The 25,984-nt window shown below is 49.7% G+C and overlaps 1 protein-coding gene across 2 annotated transcripts in view; it reads right to left on the bottom strand.

Moving 5' to 3' along the window:
* SPATA13 (spermatogenesis associated 13) overlaps nt 1-25,984 on the bottom strand; it is a 289,978-nt gene that overhangs the window by 55,485 nt on the left and 208,509 nt on the right. For both annotated transcript variants that reach the window (XM_061434945.1, XM_061434946.1), the window contains one exon: nt 2,777-4,375. In XM_061434945.1, coding sequence (XP_061290929.1) covers nt 2,777-4,375 — 1,599 coding nt within the window. The remainder of the gene's footprint in view (nt 1-2,776; nt 4,376-25,984) is intronic.

The raw sequence follows: 25,984 nt of genomic DNA, 5'->3' as shown, positions 1-25,984 counted from the left end.
TGTTTACCACTAGGTGGCAGGAATACAACGCTATGGAGGTGATTTTGGGACACAGTCTTGTTCCACTGTGTGCAGTTTTTCAAAGATTGTCACTTTTATTTCTAAATGATTCTAAGAAGTTATTCTCCTTTATTTAAAACTGCATGATAATAAGCATTTTAAATATCATAAAATGTACAGCTTTCAATCCTTTAAAGTTCAACAATAACTGTAGCTCAAGCTAGCTTTAAACATGTAAGTGGAATCATATATACTACGTACTAAGTTGCTTCAGTCATGTCCAACTCTTGGTGACCCCACGGACTGTAGCCCTCCAGGCTCCTCTGTCCACAGGATTCTCCAGGCAAGAATACTTGAGTGGGTTGCCATGCCCTCCTCCAGGGGATCTTCTGGACCCAGGGATTGAACCCACATCTCTTGTGTCTCCTGCATTGGCAGGCAGGTTCTTGACTACTAGCTCCACCTAGGAAGCCCCCAAGTGGAACCATACTATCAATAAACTAAGAAAATAACCCAGTGTACATTAAAACATAGTAAAGGCTGATACTTAGTTTTATTGTGGCTATATAAGATTGACAAATACTGCTTCTAACCTAGAAAGAGTGAAATTGCTGCATTTTAAAGCAAGGTGCTTTCTGGTTTGTTTTGTTTGCTTCATTTTGCTTGTACTTTGCTTCTAAATGACAAAATAAAAGAGAAGGTTTCATGTTATATTTTACAAGTACTTCTCTGCAAGTAACGAAGAAGATATGCTGAAGATTACCAGCATACACCACGTAAATTGGGCAAAATCAGTCTTTTCTCTGTTCGTCATTTACTTTAACAAGCACGTATAAGAGGACGCTTGATGTGTTACATGAGAATTTTGCAGAAATGAATGCAACCTAAAAATGTAATAAACATCTTAAAGAAAATCTGTAGCATTATCCACATGCACGCACTATTAACTACTCATGTCCTGCTTTCTCTCTTCAGTGATCCCTTGTGGGTAGAAACTAAGTGCCATAAACTAAGAACAGCAAATATAAACGTGAAATTGTATAATGGTCAAAAATTACCCTGGGAAGTAAATAAGTCAGAAACTAACTCCTGAATATATTTAATTAATATGTGCTCAGGAATAAAATACTTTAATGGCTTTTTAAAAATTATTACTAATTTTGTTAAACAGAAAATGAAGTCCCCACCTTTAACACAAAGAACCCTCTTGACCACAGCAAATCCCTCTTTTGAGGAGGAGGGGGGTGTCCTAAACTATCAGTATGGCAGAACGGGGTGCTTGGTGTAAGGAATTACTGGTCATCTTATCATCCAGGCAGAAGTGAAGCCCAGACTGGCTCAGGCCTTGATGGATAACACAACCCATAGCAAAGGCAGGACTCTTCCCTTGGCTAGCCCTGAGTCCCATTTCCTTACAACTGCTACACGGACTCCTTTTAGGAATATGCAAATAAGCAAGTGGTCATCAACAAACAGGACCTCTGGAAGACAGATTGGCCCTGAGGTCTCCATTCAAGCCTGGATCCAGAAAAAGTGAGGCAGTCTCACTCTCTGGCTACCCAGGGACGGGTGAGGCGGACTTAGATCTGAAAGTGATCTGTGGTAGGCCCCCTTTCTAAGGCTCCCTATAATGCAGAGGTTACAAAATAGTTCAGCTTCTGAGTTTGCTGCATCATCACGCCCTCTGCAGGCATGAAGGCAAAACTGAGGTCCTCTTTGGGGGCCAACGAGAAGGAATCGCTGCTGGCACAATTTATACCTGTGATATAGTCTAGCTTCCCTGGTGGCTCAGTGGTAAAGAATCCGCCTGCCAATACAGGAGGCACAGGTTCAATTCCTGGATGGGGAAGATCCTTCGGAGAGGAAATGTCAGCCCACTCCAGTATTTTTGCCTGGAGAATCCCATGAACAGAGGAGCCTGGTGGGCTACAGTCCATGGGGTCGCAAAGAGTTGGACACAACTGAGTAACTAAACAAAAACCACACAGTCTAGGAGCTTATGGGAAGAATCTTTTGCAATACAGACAGAAGCACGCATCTCCTCTGCTCTCAGCTCTGTAAGGGAACGTTACTGAATGCATTTATAGAGTAGAAATTACACAGTAAGGCTGCCTGGATCCTTGACAGGAAATGAAAAGAACATTGCTCTCAGAGCCTTGACAGTTATTAGTGAATTTGATTCATGAGGTGCTTGTGTTCTACTCTAAAAATAAGTACAATAACCATCATAAAAATTTCTGAGCTATCATCACTCAGGGTTGACAGGTATAACAGTGCACGTTTCTAATTCACTCTTGGGAAATGAAGCCGACTTAGAACATGTAATGGTCTCTTAACAAAGAATCTCATTCACACAAACTCTGTTGGAAAGGGCATGGAAACAGTTTAAAGCAGAAGGAGAAGGAAAGTCATAATACTAATAATGTCTCAAAGATTAGAATTTTGAGAGCCCCTATTAGCTACATAGAGTACAAGAGAGATGCCTTCAACTTTTCTCCCAAATCTAGCTCAGAGCTGAGCTCATCTCTCCTGGAGGAACTGTGTGGTATAAATGCCACCTCCAGCAGCTTCACAAAACAGCGGTACATTTCACAACAAAGAGAGAGGTCACTTCTTAACCTGAGAAACAGCAACCTAACAAGAAGACTCCTGAGGGCAACACAGCTGGGAGCACTACCTCCAGGCAGGTGAAGGGACCACCTGTGCCCATCTCAGGGGGAGGAGGGTGGCCCTAACAGGCACCTGTCATGCTTGGCAGGCCACCAAGGATCCTTACCTCTTCTGTCTTGTCTTCTGGACCGTCCGCCCCTCCATGGCTGGGCTGAGCGTGACTGCTGGCTCCACTGTCCTCCCTGCCCTGGTCACAGGTGGCTGGCAAGGCCTCCTGGGAGGACCCGAGACCTTGCTCCCTCTGCGCGGGCCCCTCGGCCCTTTCCTCGCTGTCCGCTGAGCTCAGGGACAGCGCGCTGACACTGCTGGGACACTTGGCACTCGCTGCATCGGGGCTCCGAGGGCTGGGGGGCTTGGGCGTGGTGGGCCTCAGAGGCCCTAGAGGATGCTCAGGCTCCGAGGGAAACCGGTCACCAGGTCCCGGTTCGTCGGAGTCTCTGTCCGACATCTCCCGGGCCGGTGGGCTGGACGGAGAGCCCTGGGCGCGAGGAGCGGCACCTCCTGGGACCACTGCCCTGGGCGGTCCTCCTGCACCCACCGGGACCGGGTCTCGGGGCTCCGCACGCCCCCGTCCGCACCCCTCGGGGGCGGCGGCCGCGCGGCGGGAGTAGTCATCGTGCAGCCGGCTGAGTGGCCGCGGCCCAGGCGCTGCGCTCCCGGGGTCACCAGTCCGGCCGGCGGTGCCACCCCCCGCGAGCCGGAGCACGCGAGCCAGGTCCGGCACCCGCAGCGGGCTCCTCCAGCGCCTGGGCCTCGTGGGGGCCCCGCCCGAGCCATCGGAGTCGGCGGAAGAGCCGCTCAGGGTCCTGCGGGGCCCCCGGCCCTCCTGCGCGGCCCGCAGCTCGGCCAAGTGCGAGGCGGACTTCCTTCGGAAGGAGCTCTTCCCGAGGAAGGTCAGGCTGTCCGTGCTCTTGCTGCGCCGGCAGACACCGTTCCGCTCGGGCTCGCGCGCTAGGGACTCCGGTGCCTCGCACGCCGCCGGCCGGAGGGGCTCCGGGTCGAGGAGGCGGATGCGCCCCAGGCCGTAGGCACGTCGGAGGCTCCGCGACCGGAGGGCATTACGCGCGAAGCCTTCGTCCGGTTCCTCGGGGTCCGAGCCGTCGGAGGCGAAGCCGGGCCCAGGGGCACACCTGCCCCCAAGGGCCCCAGCCGCCTCGCCGTTGGGGACGGACTTGCCCAGATCGCGGTCCGAGGTTCCCTCCTTCGCCGTATCCCACCCCTCCCGGTTCTGAATGCCCTGGAGGACCGAGGACTTGAGTTTTTTGAAAGAGCCCATTTTCCGGAAGGAGGCCAGGGCGTTCCACGTGGACGAGCTGCCCACGAGGCCGGCGGGCCGGGGCCGCTCGCGGTCGGCGCGCGTCCTGCCAGGGCCGGCAGAGAAGAGGCGCAGAATGCGGGCCGGGCTGAGCCGCGCCTCCCGGGCGCCTGCACCGCCGCCACTGCAGCCGCCGTTGCGGCACGCCGAGTGGGTCCCCATGCCGGGGTCCTTGGGGTCAGAGATGGAACCAGGTACCGCAGCTCCGCGCCCGTGGCCGTTCTGCGCCGTGGTCATGTTCTCGGGGCCGGGGGCCCGCGGGCGCAGGTCAGCGCGGCTCAGACCCACGCGCGCCTCGATGTCCCCCGGCCCCACGCGCAGGCCTTCTTCCTGGGGGCCTCCGGCCTGGCCTTCCCGCCCGCCGTGCACATTGGGCTCCGCAGTCACCGCCTGCAGCAGAAACAAAGCAGGGAGTTAGCCCTGTCATGCCAAGAAGAACCTCCATCAGCGGAGGCTTAGCTATTTTGTTTAGGAGTTGCTAACAGAAAACCAGGCCTGCCGATCACATAAAAACTATTTGCAATTACTATTCAATTACTATTAATAAAATGTTTTTTTCCTCTAATTCATAAATGAAAAGGGAAGAATGCAAATTTTGCCTATGGGTTGTGCATTCCTTATGATGGTAAACTCTGAAATCCACCCGCACTTGTTTCAAGAAAACTTTTGAAAAACTGCTAGAATGAAAAAGCCAAGGCATAGTTCGAGATTGTGTTATTCAAAATAGAAGACATCATCAATTATCTCTCTCTCACACACACACACTCCAACAATATTCCAAAATATCACAGGGAAATTTGAACCAGGTTCAATTTAACACAGCTCATAGGAGGCAAGTGCTAAGTACACAGGAGGCCTCAAGCAAGGAGTTGTGATGTCAAGACAATGAGCTGTGTATTGTCTACAAAATACCCCAAACTCTAAAGACAAAGATGCAAAACACCCCGGGGGCCACCAGAGCAGGACGGACCAAGCTGACTTGATCTGATCAAAGATGCTAACTGGCTGGGGGACCCCAGAGAGTTGAGGGTAGTACTGAACTATGAGAAATCCGGACACAAATTCACAGGAAACCAACAGTGCACGTTCGTCCTTCCTCCCTCGGCGCAGACGCCCACCGCACAGTGTCTGTGCTCTCCCCCCATGAATGTGCGGCTCCATGGCCTCTGCCCATCAGGCCAGCCCGGCCTTCCCGGCGAGGGAGCATGGTTCCCCTGCTCTCAGTGAAGGATCAGAGATGGAATCAGGGAGGGTGCTCATCATCGTTTACCAGGCACGTGCATGTCAGACCCCCGCGCCAGGCGCTTCAGAAACAAGATGGCACTGGTAACCCTATGAGGCCAACAGGACTATCCCTGTTTTATGCACCATCAGATGGACGCCTGGGCAGGTTAGAGAAGTCACCTGAGGGTCCCACAGCTCTCCCATCCCAAAGGCTATGCTCTTCTCCACTGCTTCAAGCTAGGATTTGAACACAGGCGTCCGACTCCAAGCTCAATGCTTCAAGACATCGTTCAGTCGCTCAGTTGTGTCCGACTCTTGGCGACCCCACGGACTGCAGCACCCAGGCTTCCCTGTCCTTCACCATCTCCTGGAGCTTACTCCTGTGATAGAGCCAGTGGCAGCCTGTGCAGAAGTAAGTGGCTCTCTTTCCAGGATGATTTAAGAGGCGCTGACAACCCTAAGCACCTCCCTCACATTCTGTCACAACCCAGGCCCAAAGCTTGCCCGTCCCAGAGCCAGCCCTGAGATCCGAGAATGGTCCGTCAATTGTTGCTGTTGTTCACTCACTCAGTCGTGTCCAACTCTTTGCAACCTCATAGACTGCAGCATGCCAGGCTTCCCTGTCCTTCACCATCTCCCAGAGCTTACTCAAACTCATGTCCATCGAGTCAGTGATGCCATCCAACCACCTCATCCTCTATCATCCCCTTCTCCTCCCACCCTCAATCTTTCCCAGCATCAGGGTCTTTTCCAATGAGTCATTTTCCAATAAGTCGGTTCTTCGCATCAGGCGGCCAAAGTATTGGAGTTTCAGCTTCAGCATCAGTCCTTCCAATGAATATTCAGGACTGATCTCCTTTAGGATGGACTGGTTGGATCTCCTTGCTGTCCAAGGGACTCTCAGAGTCCTCTCCAACACCACAGTTCAAAAGCATCTTCTTTGGTGCTCAGCTTTCTTTATGGTCCAGCTCTCACATCTGTATATGACCACTGGAAAAACCGTAGCCTTGACTATATGAGCCTTTGTCGGCAAAATGATGTTTCTGCTTTTTAATATGCTGTCTTGGTTTGTCATAACTTTTCTTCCAAGGAGCAAGCGTCTTGATTTTATGGCTGAAGTCATTGTCCACAGTGAGATAACCCTGACTTAAGTCAGGTCCTGGAAGTCTTCATGATACAAGTCAAGACGGGTATTCTGAGGGCCTTCCCTTTTGGCTCAGCTGGTACAGAATCTGCCTACAATGTGGGAAACCTGGGTTCAAGCCCTGGGTTGGAAAGATCCGCTGGAGAAGGGAAAAGCTACCCACTCCAGTATTCAGGCCTGGAGAATTCCATGGACTGTATAGTCCAGGGTTGCAAAAATATTCTGAAGACAACGTTAAAGGTAGAAGAGAAGGAGCAAGGTGTATACAGACCTTGATGTAGGGTCCCAATCTGGCAAAATCCTCTCACATGCAGAAAAAAATCTGACCTCATGCAGAGATCTCCTCTGCTCCTCCACTCCAGATCCTGACAGGTTTGTCTTCTTTTGCCCCCAGCTTGTGCCCACTGAGGGGGATTCCCAGGGAGAATCATAGTTAAAGAGTTGATTCCATCTGGGACCAGGGAGGCTCCACAGATGCAGACCCGGGAGCCTCTCTGAGGTCCACTTACCCAGCTCCCTTCATCAGAAGATGCCTTCTGAGGTCTACTGTTCAGAGAGGTGAGGGGCCTGAAGAGCCGGGGGTTGCATCTGAATCAACCGTATCAGCAACATCCTGACTCACCCCGGCACCAAGGTTGGATTCAAAATCTAACACCAGCCGCAGAATGAACCTAACACCCAGCATCGCCTGCCCATCCTCACCTATTCTGGGAGGGACAGGCATTGTGGCTATTGCTGCTTCTCACAATCTTGAAATAAAGCAGACAGCTTATGCCTATTTCCATGTCCATTCATAGGCACTGACCACACAGTTGGTAATAACAAAGCTCCTGTTACGAGCTGCAGAAGAGCAGACAGTATCCCTCCTGTACTCTGGCTGGATGAAGACAGTGTCTTGACACCACAGCCAGAGGGCGCTATGAGACCTTCTGTAACCAAGGACCCAGGGGTGAAGCTGATCCTAAGGGCTCGAGGGGTGCAGGGAAGCCTTACTTTCATGTTGGGTGGTTTGAGAATGTTCCATAGAGGATCGGCGGCCAGGTCTAGATCTAAACTGTCGCCTGAATCTTGAGTAAAGCCATTTCTGTCATCCGTGCTTCAGCACCATCTATAAAATAAGAGATGTGGACATGTGTGTGTATCTCTGCTGGCCTCTAGGAGATGGGCAGGATCCATGATAAACTCAAGGTGGTGACATGGCAAAGGCTCGTCCTAGAGGGGGTCTAGCACAGGTAGGGGAAGCTGTCCGTTGGCCCACAGATGGGGGGGTCCTCCAGCCTGTGGGACTCTCTGAGGTGAAACCGTAAAGTTCTTTGCAAGCCAAGGTGACAGTTGACCCTACATTAAGAACAATATGGTTGGAAGGATGGCTCGATATAATAGTGGAAACTCAGTAAAAACAGCTTTAGAAAAGCCTAAACCTTCCTTGGTCTAACGCTGTAAGAGTATCTGCAGGTGTCACCTTTGAGAAGCCATTGCGAATTCCCTAAGGTGAATTAAACCCCTTACTCTATGGGTTCCAGTTGCTGTTGTTCAGTTGCTCAGTCATGTCCAACTCTTTGTGACCCATGGACTGTGTAGCCCACCAGGCTCGCCTCCTACATTGGCAGGCAGGTTCTTTACCACTGAGCCACCCGGGAAGCCCAGGCAGCTCACCAAATGGCTTTACCAAAGCGTATTCTAATGCCATATATTTATATGTATCATTTTAACAGGTTCATGTGGCTGCCTTCAGAACAAGACTGCTTAACTCTTTTGGAGTAAGAACTGTGATTTGCACAATTATTCAAGTTTATATGGATGTGAATTTTGTATCCGTCATCCTGCCTTACTATAATATCTGTACCAACAACTCATCATTACATACCACCATGTTATTCTAACAAGAATATGTTCAAATTTTTACAACACTAAAAAGTGTGCGCTTAAAGCTTTATGTAAGTTTCAGGATCCAGTAAAACACATGTGTATCTGAGTTTCTAATTGGGGCAACATGCTTCTTAAACGACCAGTGACTTAGTATTCTATGAACAATGTGATTGTTGTCTGTTGCTTGGAACGAAACTGAAAATCACGGAAAAAAGCTTTTCCTGGAATTTCCGAGTAACATACCAACTTGCATTATTTAGAACTAATACTTTGACCTCTATTCAGTAACAAGGGCTGCAATTCAGTCAGTGGTTTTGTAGCCAGTCTTGTAAATTACGGGAGCTCAGCCAGAGATATTTATGAACAGAGCTACAAGAAAGAATTTTAGATGGGAATATTGTGAAATCCATTGTCTACCAGCTGGATTCTGGACCGTATGAACTTTAGAAGGGAACATTTCTTTTCATTCGTAATGAGAATTCTCTGAAAACAACCATGATCAGTAATTTTTAAATAAGAACTTGTACTCGAATTTGAAATTCAGGAACATATAACAGGCTCACGTACAAATAAGGAGGTTTTCGTAACACATTAGGGTAAATTATAGAAAAGACGACACTGGAAGACAACCCAGAAATCTGGATGCTCAGGGGTGAGTGCACAGAGCCCTGAGTCACAGCACAGCAGAGACCAGGACCCGCCGTGCAGCCATGACAGTGAAGGGGCAGCCCTGGCAGCAGGGAACCCGGCTCCAGCCCCAGCACTGCCGCGTGCTGGCCAAACCCCAGGGTCATCCCAGCCCTCTTCCTTTCCCTTCCCATCTCACTGGTTTGGCCTGAGGTTTGGAGCGTTTCAACAGTCCCCAGCTCCAATACCTCCACCGGGATGGCTAGCTACCCTGACCAGTCTCCGGTCCTACGGTCTGACTCACTCGCCCCCCAGCCACAGTGTCCTTCCCGTGTGCAAACGGACAGGCACCACTGCATCGAGTGTCCCTGGCTGCCCCTGGACCTCAGAAAGAGTCACGTCTCAGCCCAGCCCGCCACACCTTCCCTCTACGAATGTTGACACTCACAGCGACCCCTCCTCATGCTGTGATGTTCTCGGCCACTTCCTTGCTGGCTCTCGGAGCCATTTGCAGCCATTCTTGTCTGTGTTGGGAAACCACAGTCCCCATGCTCTCCTGACCAATGGCTTCCGGCCATGTTGGCCAGTGGGTGGGCCCGTGGGAGACACAGAGTGGGGAGTGAAGGGAGACGCAGGGTTTCCCCTCTGCTCAGGTCTCAGCCAAGGCTTGTTCAGCAACCCCTCCTTAGCTCCCACTCTTGCTGGGGTCCCCGCCTGTCTGAGCCCCCTTCCCAGGGCCTCACTCCTATACAGAGGGGCCAGGTGGCCCCCCATTTCCCTCCAGCCTTGGGAGGCAGCACCTTCCCGCTACTGTCCGCCTGAACTCTTCTGGCTTCTCTCATTTCTCAGCTGAGTAAGAGGATCCTTCTATTAGCTTCTCTTTTTGGAATACCTGAAGATGCTTCTCCTTTCCTAACAGACATGTGCTCTGCCTAACTATCTTTAACTCAAATCAGCTCTTTCTTGGGAGGCACGGTCTCCTTCCTCCCAACTCAGATGCCCCCCCCCCCCAGTCCTCAGGGGAACCCCATGTGCACCACCATTTCAGCCTTCGCCACGCAGCTCTGCAGCTCTGGTCCTGTCTGCTCGTTCCACGACACTCTGACGAAGTTGAGAGGCAGAAACCAGGTCTTACGGAACTGTGTCCTCTGCATCCAGCCAGTGACTGACTATGGAAGAGGGGCCCACTGAGCCAGACCGTCCTCAGCTGTGAGGCTGGCCATGCACTGGCCAACGGTCAGCACTGCCTTCGCTGAGCTTGTCCATCTCACTCTCCCCTCCCCATCCCTGTAAGGTCCTTTTCTTCTCTCATTCATTCCAACATCTTTCCCAGAACCTTGCTGAAACTGAGACTCTAACTGGGAGCTCAAACTCCAGTCCCCCACCTTATGAACAGGTTGTGTTCTAAACGACTCTTTGCAACCACATGGACCTGCCATCCATGGACATCTCCAGGCAAGAATACTAGAGTGGGTTATTATTTCCTCCTCCAGGGGATCTTCCCAACCCAGGGATCGAATCCAGGTCTCCCGCATTGCAGGCAGATTCTTCACCATCCGAGCCACCAGGGAAGCCCAAGAGTTACTTACAGGTGATCTATTTTCTCATAGACTCTGTCCAGCAAACCACATTTAGCTGATAATATAGTGAATTTAACCATAATTTATAATATTTCGTATGCACCCAAGATTCAACAGTGGGTTCTAGTTTCAAAGATGAAGGTCCTCCCCCACTGCCCATCAGTCCTGAACACAAGACCCTCTCTCTGTTCTTCCCAACCTCCATGTGCACATGTCAAAGGAAGCCTGTCCCTCCCCGGGGACCTGGCATCCTCAGCGTCTTTCCAGTTGAAGATGCAGGAAGATGCTTCAGCAGAGTGGAGCTCTGGCTTCATTTAAATACCCACATGTACACCCATGGCTGATTCATGTCAATGTATGGCAAAAACCACTACAATATTGTAATTAGCCTCCAATTTAAATAAATAAATTTAAATAAATAAATAAATGCCCAATCGTGTAACTGTCTAAAAACCGAAAGTATAAACAAAACTGTAGCTGGACGAGACTGGATCACTGCATCTTCGGGAAGGGTGTGGATTCTGTACAAGGTGTGACTGGCTGACTGGCCTTATCTGGGTCACTAGGCTAAATCACATTCCTGCGGGTGAGAATGGGGTTTCCCAGGGAGGATGGAAGTTTGCTTTGTCAATTCCAAGGGTTTGCCAAGGCAGGTCTTAGGCCAAAGAGAGGAAAACTTTCCTGTGGTCTCTGAAGTTGGGGGTTGGCGGGTCTAACCAGGTGTGCTAGGTAGGTCTGCGTCTCCACTGGGCTTCCTGGCCGTGATCCCGACATTCAGCAAAATGCCAGCCTCTGAACCCCGCTCCCGCACCCCACTCTAAACCTGGGGTTGAAACGGCCTTGGAAGACTTCAGGAGGGGCACTGCCAAGGAAAGAGCTGCATACGGCCTTCCTGGTTCTCACAACTCCTCCCCGGCCCCCACCTTTCTCTCTCGGTGAGTAAGTCTGCAGCAGCAAGCTCCCAAGTTCACGGTGAGGACTACCTCGTGCCTGCAGCCACCCCCGGAAAGGGATGTCACTACGGCAACAGGACCTCCCAGTAACGGCACTGACTATTCAGAGCAAGGAAGGTTTTCCAGACGGGCAGCTCTGATCTAGAAGGCACTTTGAAGGTCACTGGAGCAAAAGCAGCGTTTCTGCTCCCAAGGGGCGATTTAGCAGAATCCAGAGCCGTAGTGACTGGGCTCACCCTGCAGGCTGCACGGAAGTCCCCTCGACACAGTTTGTATACCCAGCGCTTGGTAAAAACGTTTGCAAGAGTGTGTGTGTATATATATATGTGCTGCGTGCACTTATTTTACTGCCCAAGTCCTTTGGTTTTGTTCTTTGCATAAAGTGCGTCTCTGGACATAGATCCCCAGTTTACAACACTGCATTTTGGAGAGGACAAGATCAGCCTACCACCCCATTTCCATCCAGTTCGGCCTCAGTTTAGCGGGTGTGGGAGCAGCTGTGCTGCCAGCCCTGAGGACAGAGGTGCAGAGACCACCTTCTCCTGCTCATTCACTGGTGGCCCGTGTGCTTACGCTGGTTTTCAGAGGAAAACAGTTGCTGGAATGCCTCGTTTGTCTGATTTAAACTGCCTGCTTTGCTGAACTGACACATGGCTGTTGGTTCACGGACATCCTCCTTCAGGAGATGCCCTGGTACCCATAGGTACCAACGAGACCAGAGCGGTGGTGACTGGCCACTGTCCCTGAGCAGAGGCCCCCAGTCATACCCCCGCCTCGGGGGTTCCGGTAGGAGCTCAGCGGGGTGGAGCAGGGGAGGCTGCTTGGATAGAGGAGGGGGCTGTGGTGATGAGCCCTCCCCGGGGACATCGTGTGTCCCTCTGCGGCGGAGGACCAAGGACCCTGGTCTCTGCAAAGGAAACCTCCTCTAATGAGGGGCCCTAGCCTCACTCCAGAGGCTCAGAAAAGCCGACAACTCCAAGTGCAAGGAAAACCGGATGGAGGGAAAGACCACACATGTCTCAGGCCCTCACTCAGTGCCAACTCCTCAGCTCACGTTTGTCCTTCAAAAAAGGACTAGCGGGCAACTCAGGAGAGCCCCTCAGTGGCTTCTTTTGGGGGTTTACTATTCTTTCTACAACAGAAACTTGTGCCAGAAGCTCCAATGGGACTGTACAGCCGCTCCATCATCCGGCTTCTTGCCCAGGGCCGCTGCTGCAGGCAGGTGGCCGCCCCTGGGGTTGTGCACACTGAGGTCTTCTGGACGGCAAAGATGACACGCCTTCTGTGGACACGGCCCTGCCACTGTCCACTCTGTCTACTAGCCCACCACTCCCTGCAGGGGGAGCGAGTGTGGGAGACCGGCCAGGTTTCTTCTCTCTCTCCAAACACAGCCCACTAGCACTGTTCTCTCCTCCCAGCTTCAGTCCTTACCTTCTCCCCAGCCAGTCCTCCCGGACTCCCCAACCTCATGCAACATCCAGCTTTGCCCATGGGAAGACCAGCCACCAGCCAGCCCATCCCCCAGCTCCATTTGCCTGATGTGATGCTGCTGGCTCTCACAGGTCGGAAGCTTCTGGAAGCCCAAGGGAATGTGGCAGGGACACATGTGAGACTCAGGAACACCCGGGCCCCACCCCCGTGACACAGGGCTCCACGACATTCTGAATATGTAGGCTGCTCAGAGGGCCTGATGTGAAATGAGCACTACATTCTGTCTTTTGTGAAGAGTTCAAAACTAATTTAGGCGCTTTAAAAAAAAAAAATAAAGAATAACAATGATGGAAGTGTCTTGAACCTAAAAAAAGGAGAGTGGGAGGGGAGAGGGCGGGTCTCCCCGGAGGCCCAGGAAGGTGAGCACCAGGCAACCAAGAAAGGACTAGGTCTGTTTCCCCTCCTCAACCACGAGCCACCAGGGACTGCAAAGGACCCAGCGACTGCAGACAAGGCCCAGCGAGACCCTTGGTGAGACCAGCCTCAGAGAGTCAGGAAAGCCTACCCAAGTCTGCTGGTTCGTGTCCCTGGCTAACGACCACTTCAGAACCGTAATGACACAGCATCACCCTGGGTCCCCACTGTCCCTCCTAGGACGAGGGCTCTGACGCGAGAGGCTGCGTCTCAGCAGAAACGTCTCCTCCCTGCCTCGCAGTGGTGACACAAGCAGCTCGGGGCCATGTGCAGGTAACCCGAGTAGGCAAACCAGAAAGAAGGACCGACGGCTTCCAATTGAACAGATCATCTTCGGCTTGTTTTGAGACTTCATCTTGTAACAAGGGGCTTCCCTGGTGGCTCAGAGGTTAAAGCGTCTGCCTCCGATGAGGGAGATCCGGGTTTAATCCGGGTTGGGAAGATCCCCTGGAGAAGGAAATGATAACCCACTCCACTATTCTTGCCTGGAGAATCCCACAGACAGAGGAGCCTGGCAGGCTACAGTTCACGGGGTCGCAAAGAATCAGACAGAAAACCTCACTTGAGGCTTCATCTGTTCATCCATTCGTTCCACCACTGGTGTTGGGACAGACAGAGGACGAGAGTGGGGACAGTGGACACTGTCTCAGCCAGCTGGGAGACACATGATTAAACAAGCAACTGTAAGGAAGTCTGCCTGGTTATGACACCCCAACGGGCTCCCTCAGGAAGTGACATCAGTGCCAGGACTGCAGGGGAGGGAGGTGGGGGCACCTGCAAAGAGCCTCATTTATTGACTCACTTTCAACAAGAACTGTCTTTCATTCCCTCGCCCCACACCTTAAATGTGACAATCTGGTTTCAACACCGATCTTCTAAAATTAAGAACTAAATGAAGTTAAAGCTTTATACCTACTGAGGTTTAACAGAGAAACAGAACAGGCTTTTTCAACAGTTACTGTTGATGTTTTGTGACGACTGCATTTTCCAGCTGAATTCCTAAAATCGCCCAGGTCCTAAGCATAGCCCTTGACTGTCTCGACTGGGGTTGGGACATTTCTTGCTGTGTTTAGTGCTGTTATACTGTGTCCCCTGAGGGCTCTCCAGTACTGACACTGAGGTCAACATGGGCCTGTTCTTCAGGAGATTACAGTCTTGTCCAGAAAACAACAAAAACATCACTGCTGCTGCTAAGTCGCTTCAGTCGTGTCCGACTCTGTGCGACCCCATAGACGGCAGCTCACCAGGCTCCCCGTCCCTGGGATTCTCCAGGCAAGAACACTGGAGTGGGTTGCCATTTCCTTCTCCAATGCATGAGAGTGAAAAGTCAAAGTGAGATTCCCATTTTCTGGGAATTTTGTGTTTTCTGCATAATTTTGTAAAAATTTAGGTTAAAAAAATCCCTACATCCAACAAAAAGAGAGCATACATGTCAAGACTTCTGCTTGCCCTCAAACTAAACCAAGCACATAAATTTCTGCAAAAGGCTAAGCTTTTCTTAATTTGCTTCTCTTTCTACACTTAGCAACAGCCTGTTTTGAACAGCTAGTTAAACAACTGCTTAATAATGGAATTATTAAGTGTTTCTTTTGACTGAGGGGCTGCATAAGAGACTTGCTGAGAAGCCAGGGCTCATGAACTGGGAAGTTTGGGACCTTCTGGGCCAGGGTTGAACCCAACTTGCAGCAAAGACCAGCCTGGAAAGTAGCTTCTTCCACAAGGCCTGATTCATGACCGACTAGGAGCAGCTTGCTCAGAAATGTGCACATGTTCAGGACAGGCCTGTCCTTGTCACCATCGGCTACCACGTGTACCCAGACTGTCTGGCAGCTGTTAGCAGCTCAATAAATATTTGATGAAACGTTCAGGGACTCCTTGTGAACACTGAGTCTGCATGCCTACAAAGTAACCCTACCCACCTGTGGGAGGGACTGCCAGCTTCTCCCCGGAACTAACTGTGCATTGTAAGATCCAAAAAAGATCTTTCTGTCTCCTTTCCCACCTCTCCACCAAGAAAAATGAGAAATAAGTCTGAGACTTGGAGGAGCCACTGAATTTAAGCCACAAAAAATTCTGTATCTCAATTCTCGCTTTCAAGACCCGGCCCTGAAGGGAAGGCCCAATGTCATTGTGGTCAGGCTCTCCCAACACACACGTGACTTTCACCACGTGTCACACACGGAGACGTGGGCCCCATGGCACGTCCTCAATGGTGGAGTTCAAGGAAACCATGAGGACGAAGGGCCAGGAGTCCACCCTTTGCTGGATTGGATACCTGGCTCCTCATCAAAACAGATTTCATGAAAGGAAGCTCGTGTCTCTGAGGAATTAAGAGAAAGAGGGAAAAGCAGCCTTAGGGCATGACTTCCTTTCCTGCCAAGGGACGGGGATGCCCCAGGAACCAGTCTGTATCCTCCACAGAAGGGTCCGCCGCACTTGGGGTGGGAGGGGAGGCTTGCAATGAGGCGGCTCCTAATATGCTCCCCTCATGAAATCAACCCTCTGCTCCCCTCTCAACCACCCCACCACCAGACTGGACAAGCACCAGGACGCTTCAGCTCACAGACCCAGCGGCAGTCCCTACTCTGTTCTCATCTCCTGTGAGGGCTCTGTCCCCTGCACTCAGTGCAGACTTTTGATCGCACATCATTAGAGAGGCAAGCGGAGACACAGAACAGAAGACAAAGCCCATGTGACGAGACCTGTCACCTTCTCCACCTGCATCTTCTGAGCAGGAACAGTGGGTCTATTATCTGTTATTCTGCATGATTTTGCCTCCTACGCCCTTCAAGTATTAAACCTCAATTTTAATTTTCTTCCACAATTTGCACACACACAAAAAAAGTCATAGGAGCATACTAATATTGTAGCTCAAAGTACAGGTAAGACTGAAAAATAGGAACTCAGGTCTCCGATGGAGGCCAGTGCTAGAGTCCATCGATTCTGCTGGCTGAATGCCCCTACCCAGTCCTTCGGAACTTGAATCCTAGAAGAACTAGAAAACAAACTTGCAAACACACGACAAAGTGATATCCTTACTTATTATCTTTAAAGAGCAAGAATACACTCCGATGTAGCAAAGAATATAGGGATCAAGTATTACAGAGTTACTCGTTGTCATTGTATAAAAATACATTTATGACAACATGGACAGACTCCAAAAGCTAAACGAAGCCTTAAAGGACCCAGTACAAGAAGACAGACATGGAGGGGCTTCCCTGGAGGGCCAGTGGTTAAGACTCTGTACTTCTAATGCAGGTGGCGTGGGTTTGATCCCTGGCCAGCAAACTAAAGTCCCACATGCTGCATGGCACAGCCAAAAAAACCCAGCAGCTCACACGCTGCTGGTTTCTAGCAACTCCAAGGTGTCCAGGAAGGGTGACTCTACAGACACAGGAAGTGGAGGCTGGGGGCTGGGGAGGAAACAAGTGGTGACCATAAAAGGCCATGAGGGTTCTTCTGGGGACCATGGTTGCACAGCTCTGTAAAATTCACTAAAAACAACTGACTTGTACAATTGAAGAGAGTGGATTTTATGGTATGTAGATTATATGACTAAAGCTGTTAAAGCACAAAATTGACGATATTAAGCATGATGGCCTTGTGAATCATCTGATAAACATTCGGGGGATTTAGAAACATAATTCAATGTAAAGTGTCTAAGTGTCCGAGAAATGAACTTCAGTCAAAAAAGCCACCAGGTCCCCACCTCAGAAATATCACAAGGTTCCCATCTTCATCACCAGCAACCTCAGGAAAAGTCAAAAGTCTTTTCTCCTAATGGTTTTTCCATCACTTTTTTCAGGGACTTTACAATGAAGATCTTTATGGCTCAGCTTTTGCCTGTTTGGATTTGCAGGAGAGCAAATTGGGCAACTCATGGTCCATGCCAGAGGCTTCACCGTAAAGCAACCAGGAGCTCTCAAAACTGGGCATGAGCCAAAGGTGGGGAGGCGTCTCTGCTGAAAGCCAGGCTCCAATGCAGATGCAGGCTGGACCACCTCCCTGGGCATCTCGAGGGGCTGCCCACGTGGGCGCCTGTGCCCAGACAGCGGGGATGCCACATTTCAGCTGGTGTGAAGCCCTGGCCAGCTAGGCAGGCACACTCACCCACATTCGCACCTGCCCACATGCAAGTCCTTCCTGGTCAGTTTCACATTCGACATGGGTTACAGGCTGAAAAACTAGTCCTATAAACCAAGCAGCCCCTGGGCTTGCTGCTCTGGGTTTTGTTTTCTGTTTGAAAAGGCTTCATCCTCATGCTCTCGGCTCTGTCCAGCCCCCGGCCTCCCCTCATCTTCCTCTCCAGTCTCCTCCTCCCGGGGACTGAGATGTCGCCCACTCTCCTGGTCCTGGTCTTGGTCCTAATCCTCGGCTGTCTTCACAGATGGGATTTCCAAGGGTTAGAAATGATACAGACTTCTGTTCAGTGTCTCATTTTACCAATGAGAAACCAAGAGAGCAAAGCAAAAGAGCTGACACGTTTACAGCAGCTTTATTCATAGCTGCCAACATTTGGAAACAGGCAAGATGACCTTCGGGGGGTGACTAGACAAATAAACTGTGGTGCATCCAGACGGCGGAATAGCATTCGGTGCAAAAAAGAGCTGAGCTATCAGCCATTGGAAAACAAATGGAGAAACCTTCAACTGCTGCTGCTAAGTCGCTTCAGTCATGTCCGACTCTGTGCGACCTCATAGATGGCAGCCCACCAGGCTCCGCTGTCCCTGGGATTCTCCAGGCAAGAACACTGGAGTGGGATGCCTTCAAGTATAACACTAAGTGGAAGACAATCCAAAGAAGCCATATACTGGATAGCTCTGCTATCCGACATTCTGGAAGAGGCAGAGCCTTAGAGACAGTGAACAGATGGGTGGTTGCCAGGTGTTACAACGAGGGAGGGTGAAGGGGGGGCACAGAGGATTCTCAAGCAGTGAGACCACCCAGTGAGACGCTGTCCAGATGGGCGCTCGCTACCATGCATTTGTGCCAACTCAGGATGGACAGCACAACCCCAAGAGTGAGCCCCAAAGTGAGCCACAGTTCTGGGGATGACAAGGTGGCAGTCAATATTGGCTCATGGACTGGTACAATGGTGCCAGGCAGATGTGAGAAGTTACAAGCAGAGGAAAACTGTGTGCCAGGCAGACAGGTATTAGGGAACACTGTACCTTCTGATTAATTTTCCTGTAAACTGAAAACTACTCTTAAAAAGAGTATAGATTTAAAATATAAGTAAACAAAGAGCTGCTGAGTGAACAGGACAGTCAAGCCAGTGGCACTGACCTTTACTACTTGAGAGCTTTGTCCACAGCAGAGGGTCTCTGCTCATCCAGGTGAGCACCCAGAAACCCACCCCTTGAGTCCGTGACCACCTGACCAAGGTCTATGAAGGGAGAACCAGCACCATTGCATCACCAAGACTCAAGAACACTTTCCATCAAAATCCAACTCTATGAGTGTGTCATCCCAACCAGCAGATTTTGAGGTTCACGTGAAAGAACAAGGGTTGGGGAATCAGCAATATTCTTGGGGGGGGGTGGTGTTGGGGTGACAGGCAGGGAGAGACAGGTGCCAAGTCAAAAGCCTCTATTAACACAAGGTTAAAGTTGGAATTTTACATGAAATCAAGCATTTTAATTGCATTAGTGAGTAGTTTGTTTAAGCCGGATGTGAATGTGAGATTTTTATGACCCACAAGTGGCAGGGGAGTCGGGGGACCTGCCCGGGTTTCCATGGAGGCTGGGGAGGAATGCACACAGAACTAATTCACGGGTCCCCCAGGAGCAGAAAAACAAAGCTGCTCTACAGCCACACCCCAGATGTCATGCTTGTTCAACTAGGAGATTACGTACGGGAAAGAAATGTTGAGGGATGTGTTTCTAGGAGGAAAATCAAAAAAGAAAGCTTATGGAGTGACAGGGCTTCCCTGGTGGCTCAGACAATAAAGGATTGGCCAGCAAAGTAGGAGATTTGGGTTCGATCCCGGGCTTGGGAAGATCCCCTGGGGGAGGAAATGGCAACCCACTTCAGTATTCTTGCCTGGAGAATCCCATGGACAGAGGAGTCTGGCAGGCTATATGAGGTCACAAAGAGTCGGACACAACAGAGCAATTAACATTTTCACTTTTTTTCAAGGACTGATAAGCCCAAAATTCAGAGTGATGGTTACCTCTCAGGAGGGGTTGTCAAACTTACACATGTTACATATGTTCTTTGTACAAATTAAGTGTTTAATAAACTCATTTTAAGAAGATATATGAGTGTTAGAAAGATAAGGCAGAAAACACTAATATAATAAAGTACCATAACAGGACTAAGCAGGTGAGGGGCTTCCCAGGGGCGCTGGTGGTAAAGAACCCACCTGCCTATGCAGGAGACATAAGAGACCTGGGTTCAATCTCTGGGTCAGGAAGATCCCCTGGAGAAGGGAATGGCAACCCACTCCAGTATTCTTGCCTGGAGAAGCCCCATGGACAGAGGAGCCTGGCAGGCTGCAGTCCACGGAGTTCCCAAGAGTCAGACACGACTGAAGTGACTTGGCACACATGAACGCAGGCAAGTGGGTGGACTGATCAGTTGGCATCAGAGAGACCTGTGTTCAAATTCCCACTGCAGATTTAGCAGCCATCTAACCCTAAACAAGTGACACAGCTCCCACATCTGGAAAAGGGGGGACATAGTAGTATCCTCAGCTGGAATTGGGTTAAATAGTAACTTGCCTGTTGAAGAGCTCAGAGGCATCTGGGAAAGAGGAACAGATCCCATTCGGACCACAGACCACGTGCCAGAAGCCATGGGAACCCTACGGGCACAGTCCCACTGGATTATTTCCAGGTCATATAGTAATAAACAAAGGAGATAGGAGTTTGAACCCATGGACAGTCTGACTCCAGTGCTAGGCTCCTGACCATCAGGCTACTCTTCCTCTCTGATAAAACCCTTATATTATTATTAATAGTGTTGCTTACTATCATAAACATTAGGTGGCTTAAACAATTAGGTTAAAAATCACCTATACAAAAAAAAAAAAAATCACCTATACATCACTAACATGGGAATACTTGACACAAAAGCAATTTATTTCAAAAAGAACCCAAAGGTAGAGAACCAACTGGCCGGTGTGATCGACATTGTCAAGTGACTCTCAGAAATTCCATACATTCAATTCTACAAAAAATGATAGGAGCCAAGCTCGATCAAAGAGGCAACAGTCTTTCCCAGCCCTCCCCTAACCTGTTCCCCAGCCAATTAATCTGAGATGACACATGCAGTCCTAAGTACCACATGTTAGAAGAACTGAGTCACTGCAAATCAGCCTAGACGATGGCCTGGCACCCATGTCCTTTCACAGACAATAGAAGGATCCTGGGATGCTCAGCTTTTAACACAAAATTTAGGAATTTTCCTATAGAAGGAGCACAGATTTACTCAGACATGCATCTTCTGGGAGAATCAGTGCATAGAATGCAGTCCTTTCAGTTCTGGGACAAAGAGTTCATGAAGCATCAGGCGTCTAGCAGTTCAGGACGGTTCAGCGGCCACAGAGGGGCTTGGGGGCTGGATGCATCACCTCTGAGGTTCCTCCACCGTAGGTTTTATGATCCTGAACAAACAAACCCCATCTCCTAAAAATGCAATCCTTTCAGAAACAGCAGAAAGGGCCCTTAGGAAGGGCACTGCCCACCTCAGATGCCCTGCAGTCATTGCTACTTACAGCTCTCCTAACCCTGCTGAGTCCCAGACACCTGTCAGGGTCCACACCCTCATGAGCACATGTGGGACAGGCCCACACAACATCTGGGGCAAGAGCAGAGTGGAACAAAATGCACTGCTCACTTGCTGAACTGGATGTCCAGTTTTAAGTCCCTACAACACTTACTTAGGAAACTGTCGTGAACTAAGCCACCCCAAGAACAATGCTTCACGGCGACCCCAGAGCACACTGAACCAGGCGTCCAACCAGACCTAACCAAGCGTACAATCGCACTTACCCAGGCCCCAGATGGGAGACGCCCACAGACCTTGTCACCTGAGTCTAAAGGATTTCGTGGCGAAGGGTTTCAGGGACCTCTTGGCAATTTTTCCTGTTTCTGGAACACCCAGCAAAGCCATCTGTCCCCGACATAAGCTTGCTGCCTGATTCCCGCATCCATGCTGGTACGGAGCAGGGAGGCGGGGAGGACCTGATGTGGAGCACAGTCACTTTAGAAACAAAACAAGTGTAGACGCGGGGAGTAGAGGAGGAGGCGCTGGAAGAACAAGGCTCTGCTTCCGGGAAACTGAACATCTGTCACACCCTGTGCGCTGAGCCCCAGGCATCTGGTAACTTCAGTCCTGTTAGTGGTCCCTCTCTAATCCTTAAACACATTTAAAACAGCAACCAGAAACGGAAACCCAGAAAAGGGTGGTGCTTTCAATACCCCATCAGAGCAGGTCCCATAGGACTCCCCAGAGACAATCTCATTCTCCAGAGAACGTGTCTAATTTTGACTTGCTATTTCCTGCTGATTAGGTGAGTCACAGGTTAATTTGTAGATTATTTGTGTCCTGTAGCGATGCAGATCATTTCTGCCTTTCAGAAAAGATAACAGAGGTCACGGTTTTACTGCCTGTGGGGCGTTAGCCAGTTTTGTCTCCCACTCAGCAAAGCTCTCAGCCTTTCCTGAGTATCTGACCCCTGCCCCCAGCGCCCTGAGTCCCCTGCCCTCAGCATCCCAGCCCCCTACCCTCACACATGGGGTAAATCAGTCTCTGACACATGCTCACCAGAGATTTACACCATGTTTTAACATTGTGAAAATTGCCCATTGATACATTTAATCTATATTCAATCACCATGGTCCCATTACTCTTTTCCTCTATAATTTTCTACTGAGTCTGTGTTATGTAACAGTTTTTGTCATTATCCTCATACACTCTTAACTATCTTATACAAATGTTATAGATTTAGACAGCAGAAATAGAGAGCAACTTCAAACTGGGCTCCTTCTCAAATTGGTTCTCTTTAAATACTCCAGCTTAATTTAGAAATCATGCCTGCTATTGTCTCTTAAAATACGCAACTTTCTACTAATGTGTTGATTTCTTTAGACCGCAAATAACCTTTACTGAACATTAAGTGACACACACCATAGCAGACGTGTTTGAACAAAGAGGCAAAGAGGAAACCAGAACTGCGGTCATCTTTACTTGGCTCTCTACAACCCCAATCCCCAAGATGCTTCTCAAAATCCTCTACCCTCTCACTGCTTTCACTCTTTGCTATCTCCTGTTCATCTGTATTATTATTACAGACATTAGATTGCAGTATGCTACTTGGACCTACTTAGCTTCTGGAGCTTTTGAAAATCTCCTCTGCTCCACTCACCCTCTGACCAACCCAGACCAGATGCTCCCACGGGTGCAGGATCCGCGGTCTGGTCACTCCTGTCTCTGCCCCACATGCAGCTCTAACAACCCTCTTCTCACCTGAGGACCCGGGCACAGCAGGGTGTAGGACTCGCAGGAGGAGGCCCGGGCTGGACACCACTGGGAGACCAGTCTGACCTCTTCCCCACACCCTCTCAGCACAGCCCCAGCTCCAGAAATTCCTAAGAACTTGACCGTGCCTGACCCCCTTGGGGGGAGCAAAGGGATGCTTAGAAAGAGTAGGCCACGTGACCCAAGTCAGAGCAAGCTCAGGTCCTTCCAGCTGTAAACGGTCATCTTCAATGAACACTTCAGCGCCCCGGCCCCCAGTCTCCTCCGAGGTCTTGTTCATTTCGCCTCGTGCTCGATCTGCTCTATCAGGCGCCAGTGCTGCTTCCTCGAGCACCTTTGTAGGCTCTTTGGGGAGTGACATACACACACCACCATATAGACAGTGATAACCAACAAGGAAATACTGTATAACACAGGCAAATACACGCAATATCTTATAATAACCAGGAAGGTAAAGGATCTGAAGAAGAACACACACACAAAATAGAACCGCTTTGCTGTACATCTGAAACTAACACAGCGCTGTGAATTAACTATACATCAATTTAAAACAAAGAAAATCCATATTAAAAATAAAAGAATTCCTTCATACAAAAAAATACACGGATAACATCTCTACATTTTTTCATCCCTAGTTCAGGGACCAATAAACATTTACTAAATAAACGGATGGTTTAGAAAGGACGGTAGAAAGCTGTCCTCTGTAAATCAGAACATCTTCCGGCTGTCTTCCTGTTGCTGCTTTTGGCTGTACCACATGGCTTGTGGGGTCTCAGTTCACCAAACAGGGATTGAACCCACACCCTCAGCTATGAAAGCATGGCCTTAACCACTGCATTGCCAGGGAATTCTCAAGGTGCAACTATTTTTAACTGTTCTTTAAGATTGTTTTACAGTAAGATAAATGTTAGATAGCTACTACGTGAATGTCACAAGACAGAATGCAAATTCACATGACTGTTAAAGACTGGAGCTGACACCTCACAGTGACCAGCCTCTTGACACCAAGCCTTCACTCTACGGCAGCATATCTTCCTTCTCACCATGGTGACAGGGGCTCCACAGAAAAAACCCAGAGAAATACTCACCAGCACACCTCTCACCACATTTCAGCAACAGTGGAAGCCCTTGGAAATATTACCCCAGACTCCTTAAGATGTTTTGAAAACTCTGCGTGAAATTAAATGGTGCCACTTTAATTTCTTGTTCAAATGCAAACTGAGGCGATAAAATTGAGCTGCGGTTTTCCCTATAGAGTGGTCATTCAGATAATACAGAAAATGGCTAATTGACTTTCAATATTTATATTAAAGAAGACACAAAGTTTACAAATTACCATAGTACCCAAGAACACAGCCCCAGTCCTGCAGAGAGCTACCTGCCATTAATCTAAAACACCACTTGAGCTAATGCAGCCTGCCTTTTCTTCTTGGCCAACTTGTTAACAGGTGTTAATATGTACCTACATTAACCAGTTTAACTTCTCCCAGCTTCCCTCTCGTCCCCAGGGAAGTGAAACTAGATACTGTTAAAGTGAAGCCAATAGGTCAGTTGCCTGGAAGACAAAGAAAAAGAAACCAAAATCCTAGAAAATCTCACCTCACAGAAAATCGGGTCCTGCATAATTAGGAGTTTTGTAGAATACTGTGTGGTTCTGGACAATAACAAGTGTTGACAAAGACATGGGGAAACCAGAGCCCTCTTACACCACTGATGAGAATGCAAAACGGAGCAGCCACCTCACAAGCAGTTGGGCAGTTTCTAAAAAAATATATGAAATAGAAAGTTATATGACTCAGCAATTCCCCTGCTAGGTGTCCACCCAAGAGAACTGCAAACAAGTCCACACAAAAACTCATACATGAGTGTTTGCAGCAACATTATTCCTGACAGTTAAAAAGTGGAAACAAACCACATATCCATCCACTGGTGGAGGAGGAATAAGCCAAATATAACGTACCCACGGATCTGAATATTCCTTGGCCATAAAAAGAAGCACTAATACCTACTACACATGGATGAACACTGAAAATATTGTCCTAAGTGAAAGGAGCTGGTTGCAACAGGCAACATATTATGCAGTTCCATTTATACAAAATGCTAAGAACAGGCAAATCCATGGGGACTAAAAGCAGACCAGCGGTTGTCAGAGGCTGGGGGTGGGGTGTGGGGCCGGTGCGGTGGGGAGAGGCTGGGGAAACTACACGACTTAGTGACTGAACAACTGCTCACTTCCCACGAATTTAGCCATAATTCATCTTCACAAGAGATATTGTTTCACCTCCTATGACAACAAACGAGCAGCCTGCAACTGACCTTGGGGAGGACAGAGGAAATCATTGATTCATGCCCAGCAGGTGAAGACTCCACATGCGTTAAGCAGGTAGAATTTTTAAACAGCGCACAAGTGAGTTGGCCACAGAAGATACTTAGGTGCCAGGAAGGGGAAGTCCCTGTCCTTTCAGCTTGGCCCAGCAGCCAGCTTAGTCTGAATGCCTATGCAGTCATTATCAGGACCACACTTCAGGTTTAGAAGATGTGAAATAACCGTCCTTTATAAAGTCACGTGACGGGGAGGCAGGATGAAAAACCAGCAGTCCCTTCCCACAGCCCGTGAATGACTCGAACATCCACAGGAACCAACTGCAGCAATATTGGGAGCCCGTGCCACCCGCTGGCCACATCCCACCTCCCGCAAAGGGCCCGGGACCCTCCTGTCCAGGTCCTGCCCTGCTCCTGCAGGCCACGAGGGAAAGGGAAATCTCAGGGTGATTTTAGTTATGTGGACTTTCCTTTCTTTAAAAAAAAATCCTGTTTTGAATGACAGAGGTTGAGGGCACTGAGAAATGCACATTTAAACCACTGCACATGTGGGCACTCGCCTGACACCACTGCATGTCAGCTCCACGTACAACCGGGTCTCATTACTCTAGAATGTGCCCTTCGGGGCCCCTCTTGGTGTGCAGTGGGGGCTGCAGAGTCCATGTAACTGGAGGCAGCAAAGACCAGGAGGCACCATGGGGGACCCCGCTGCTGACCCAAATGTGGACCCACAGACGGGAAGAGGGGCCTCTGTGGTCCCCTCTGGACTTCTCCCATGGACCACCAATCCCCTGATGACTATCTCACCGTGATGCTTGGAAACTCTATGAGGACGAGGCCGCGTGGGTGGCTGCCCTCCACGCTTCTGCCAAACTTCTGGAAGAGGAGGCTG

The sequence above is a fragment of the Bos javanicus genome, chromosome 12 (assembly GCF_032452875.1).
Source record: "Bos javanicus breed banteng chromosome 12, ARS-OSU_banteng_1.0, whole genome shotgun sequence".
Taxonomy (NCBI): Eukaryota; Metazoa; Chordata; class Mammalia; order Artiodactyla; family Bovidae; genus Bos; species Bos javanicus.
The sequence above is the reverse complement of the archived record's forward strand: the minus strand, read 5'-3'. Positions and strand labels throughout refer to the sequence as shown.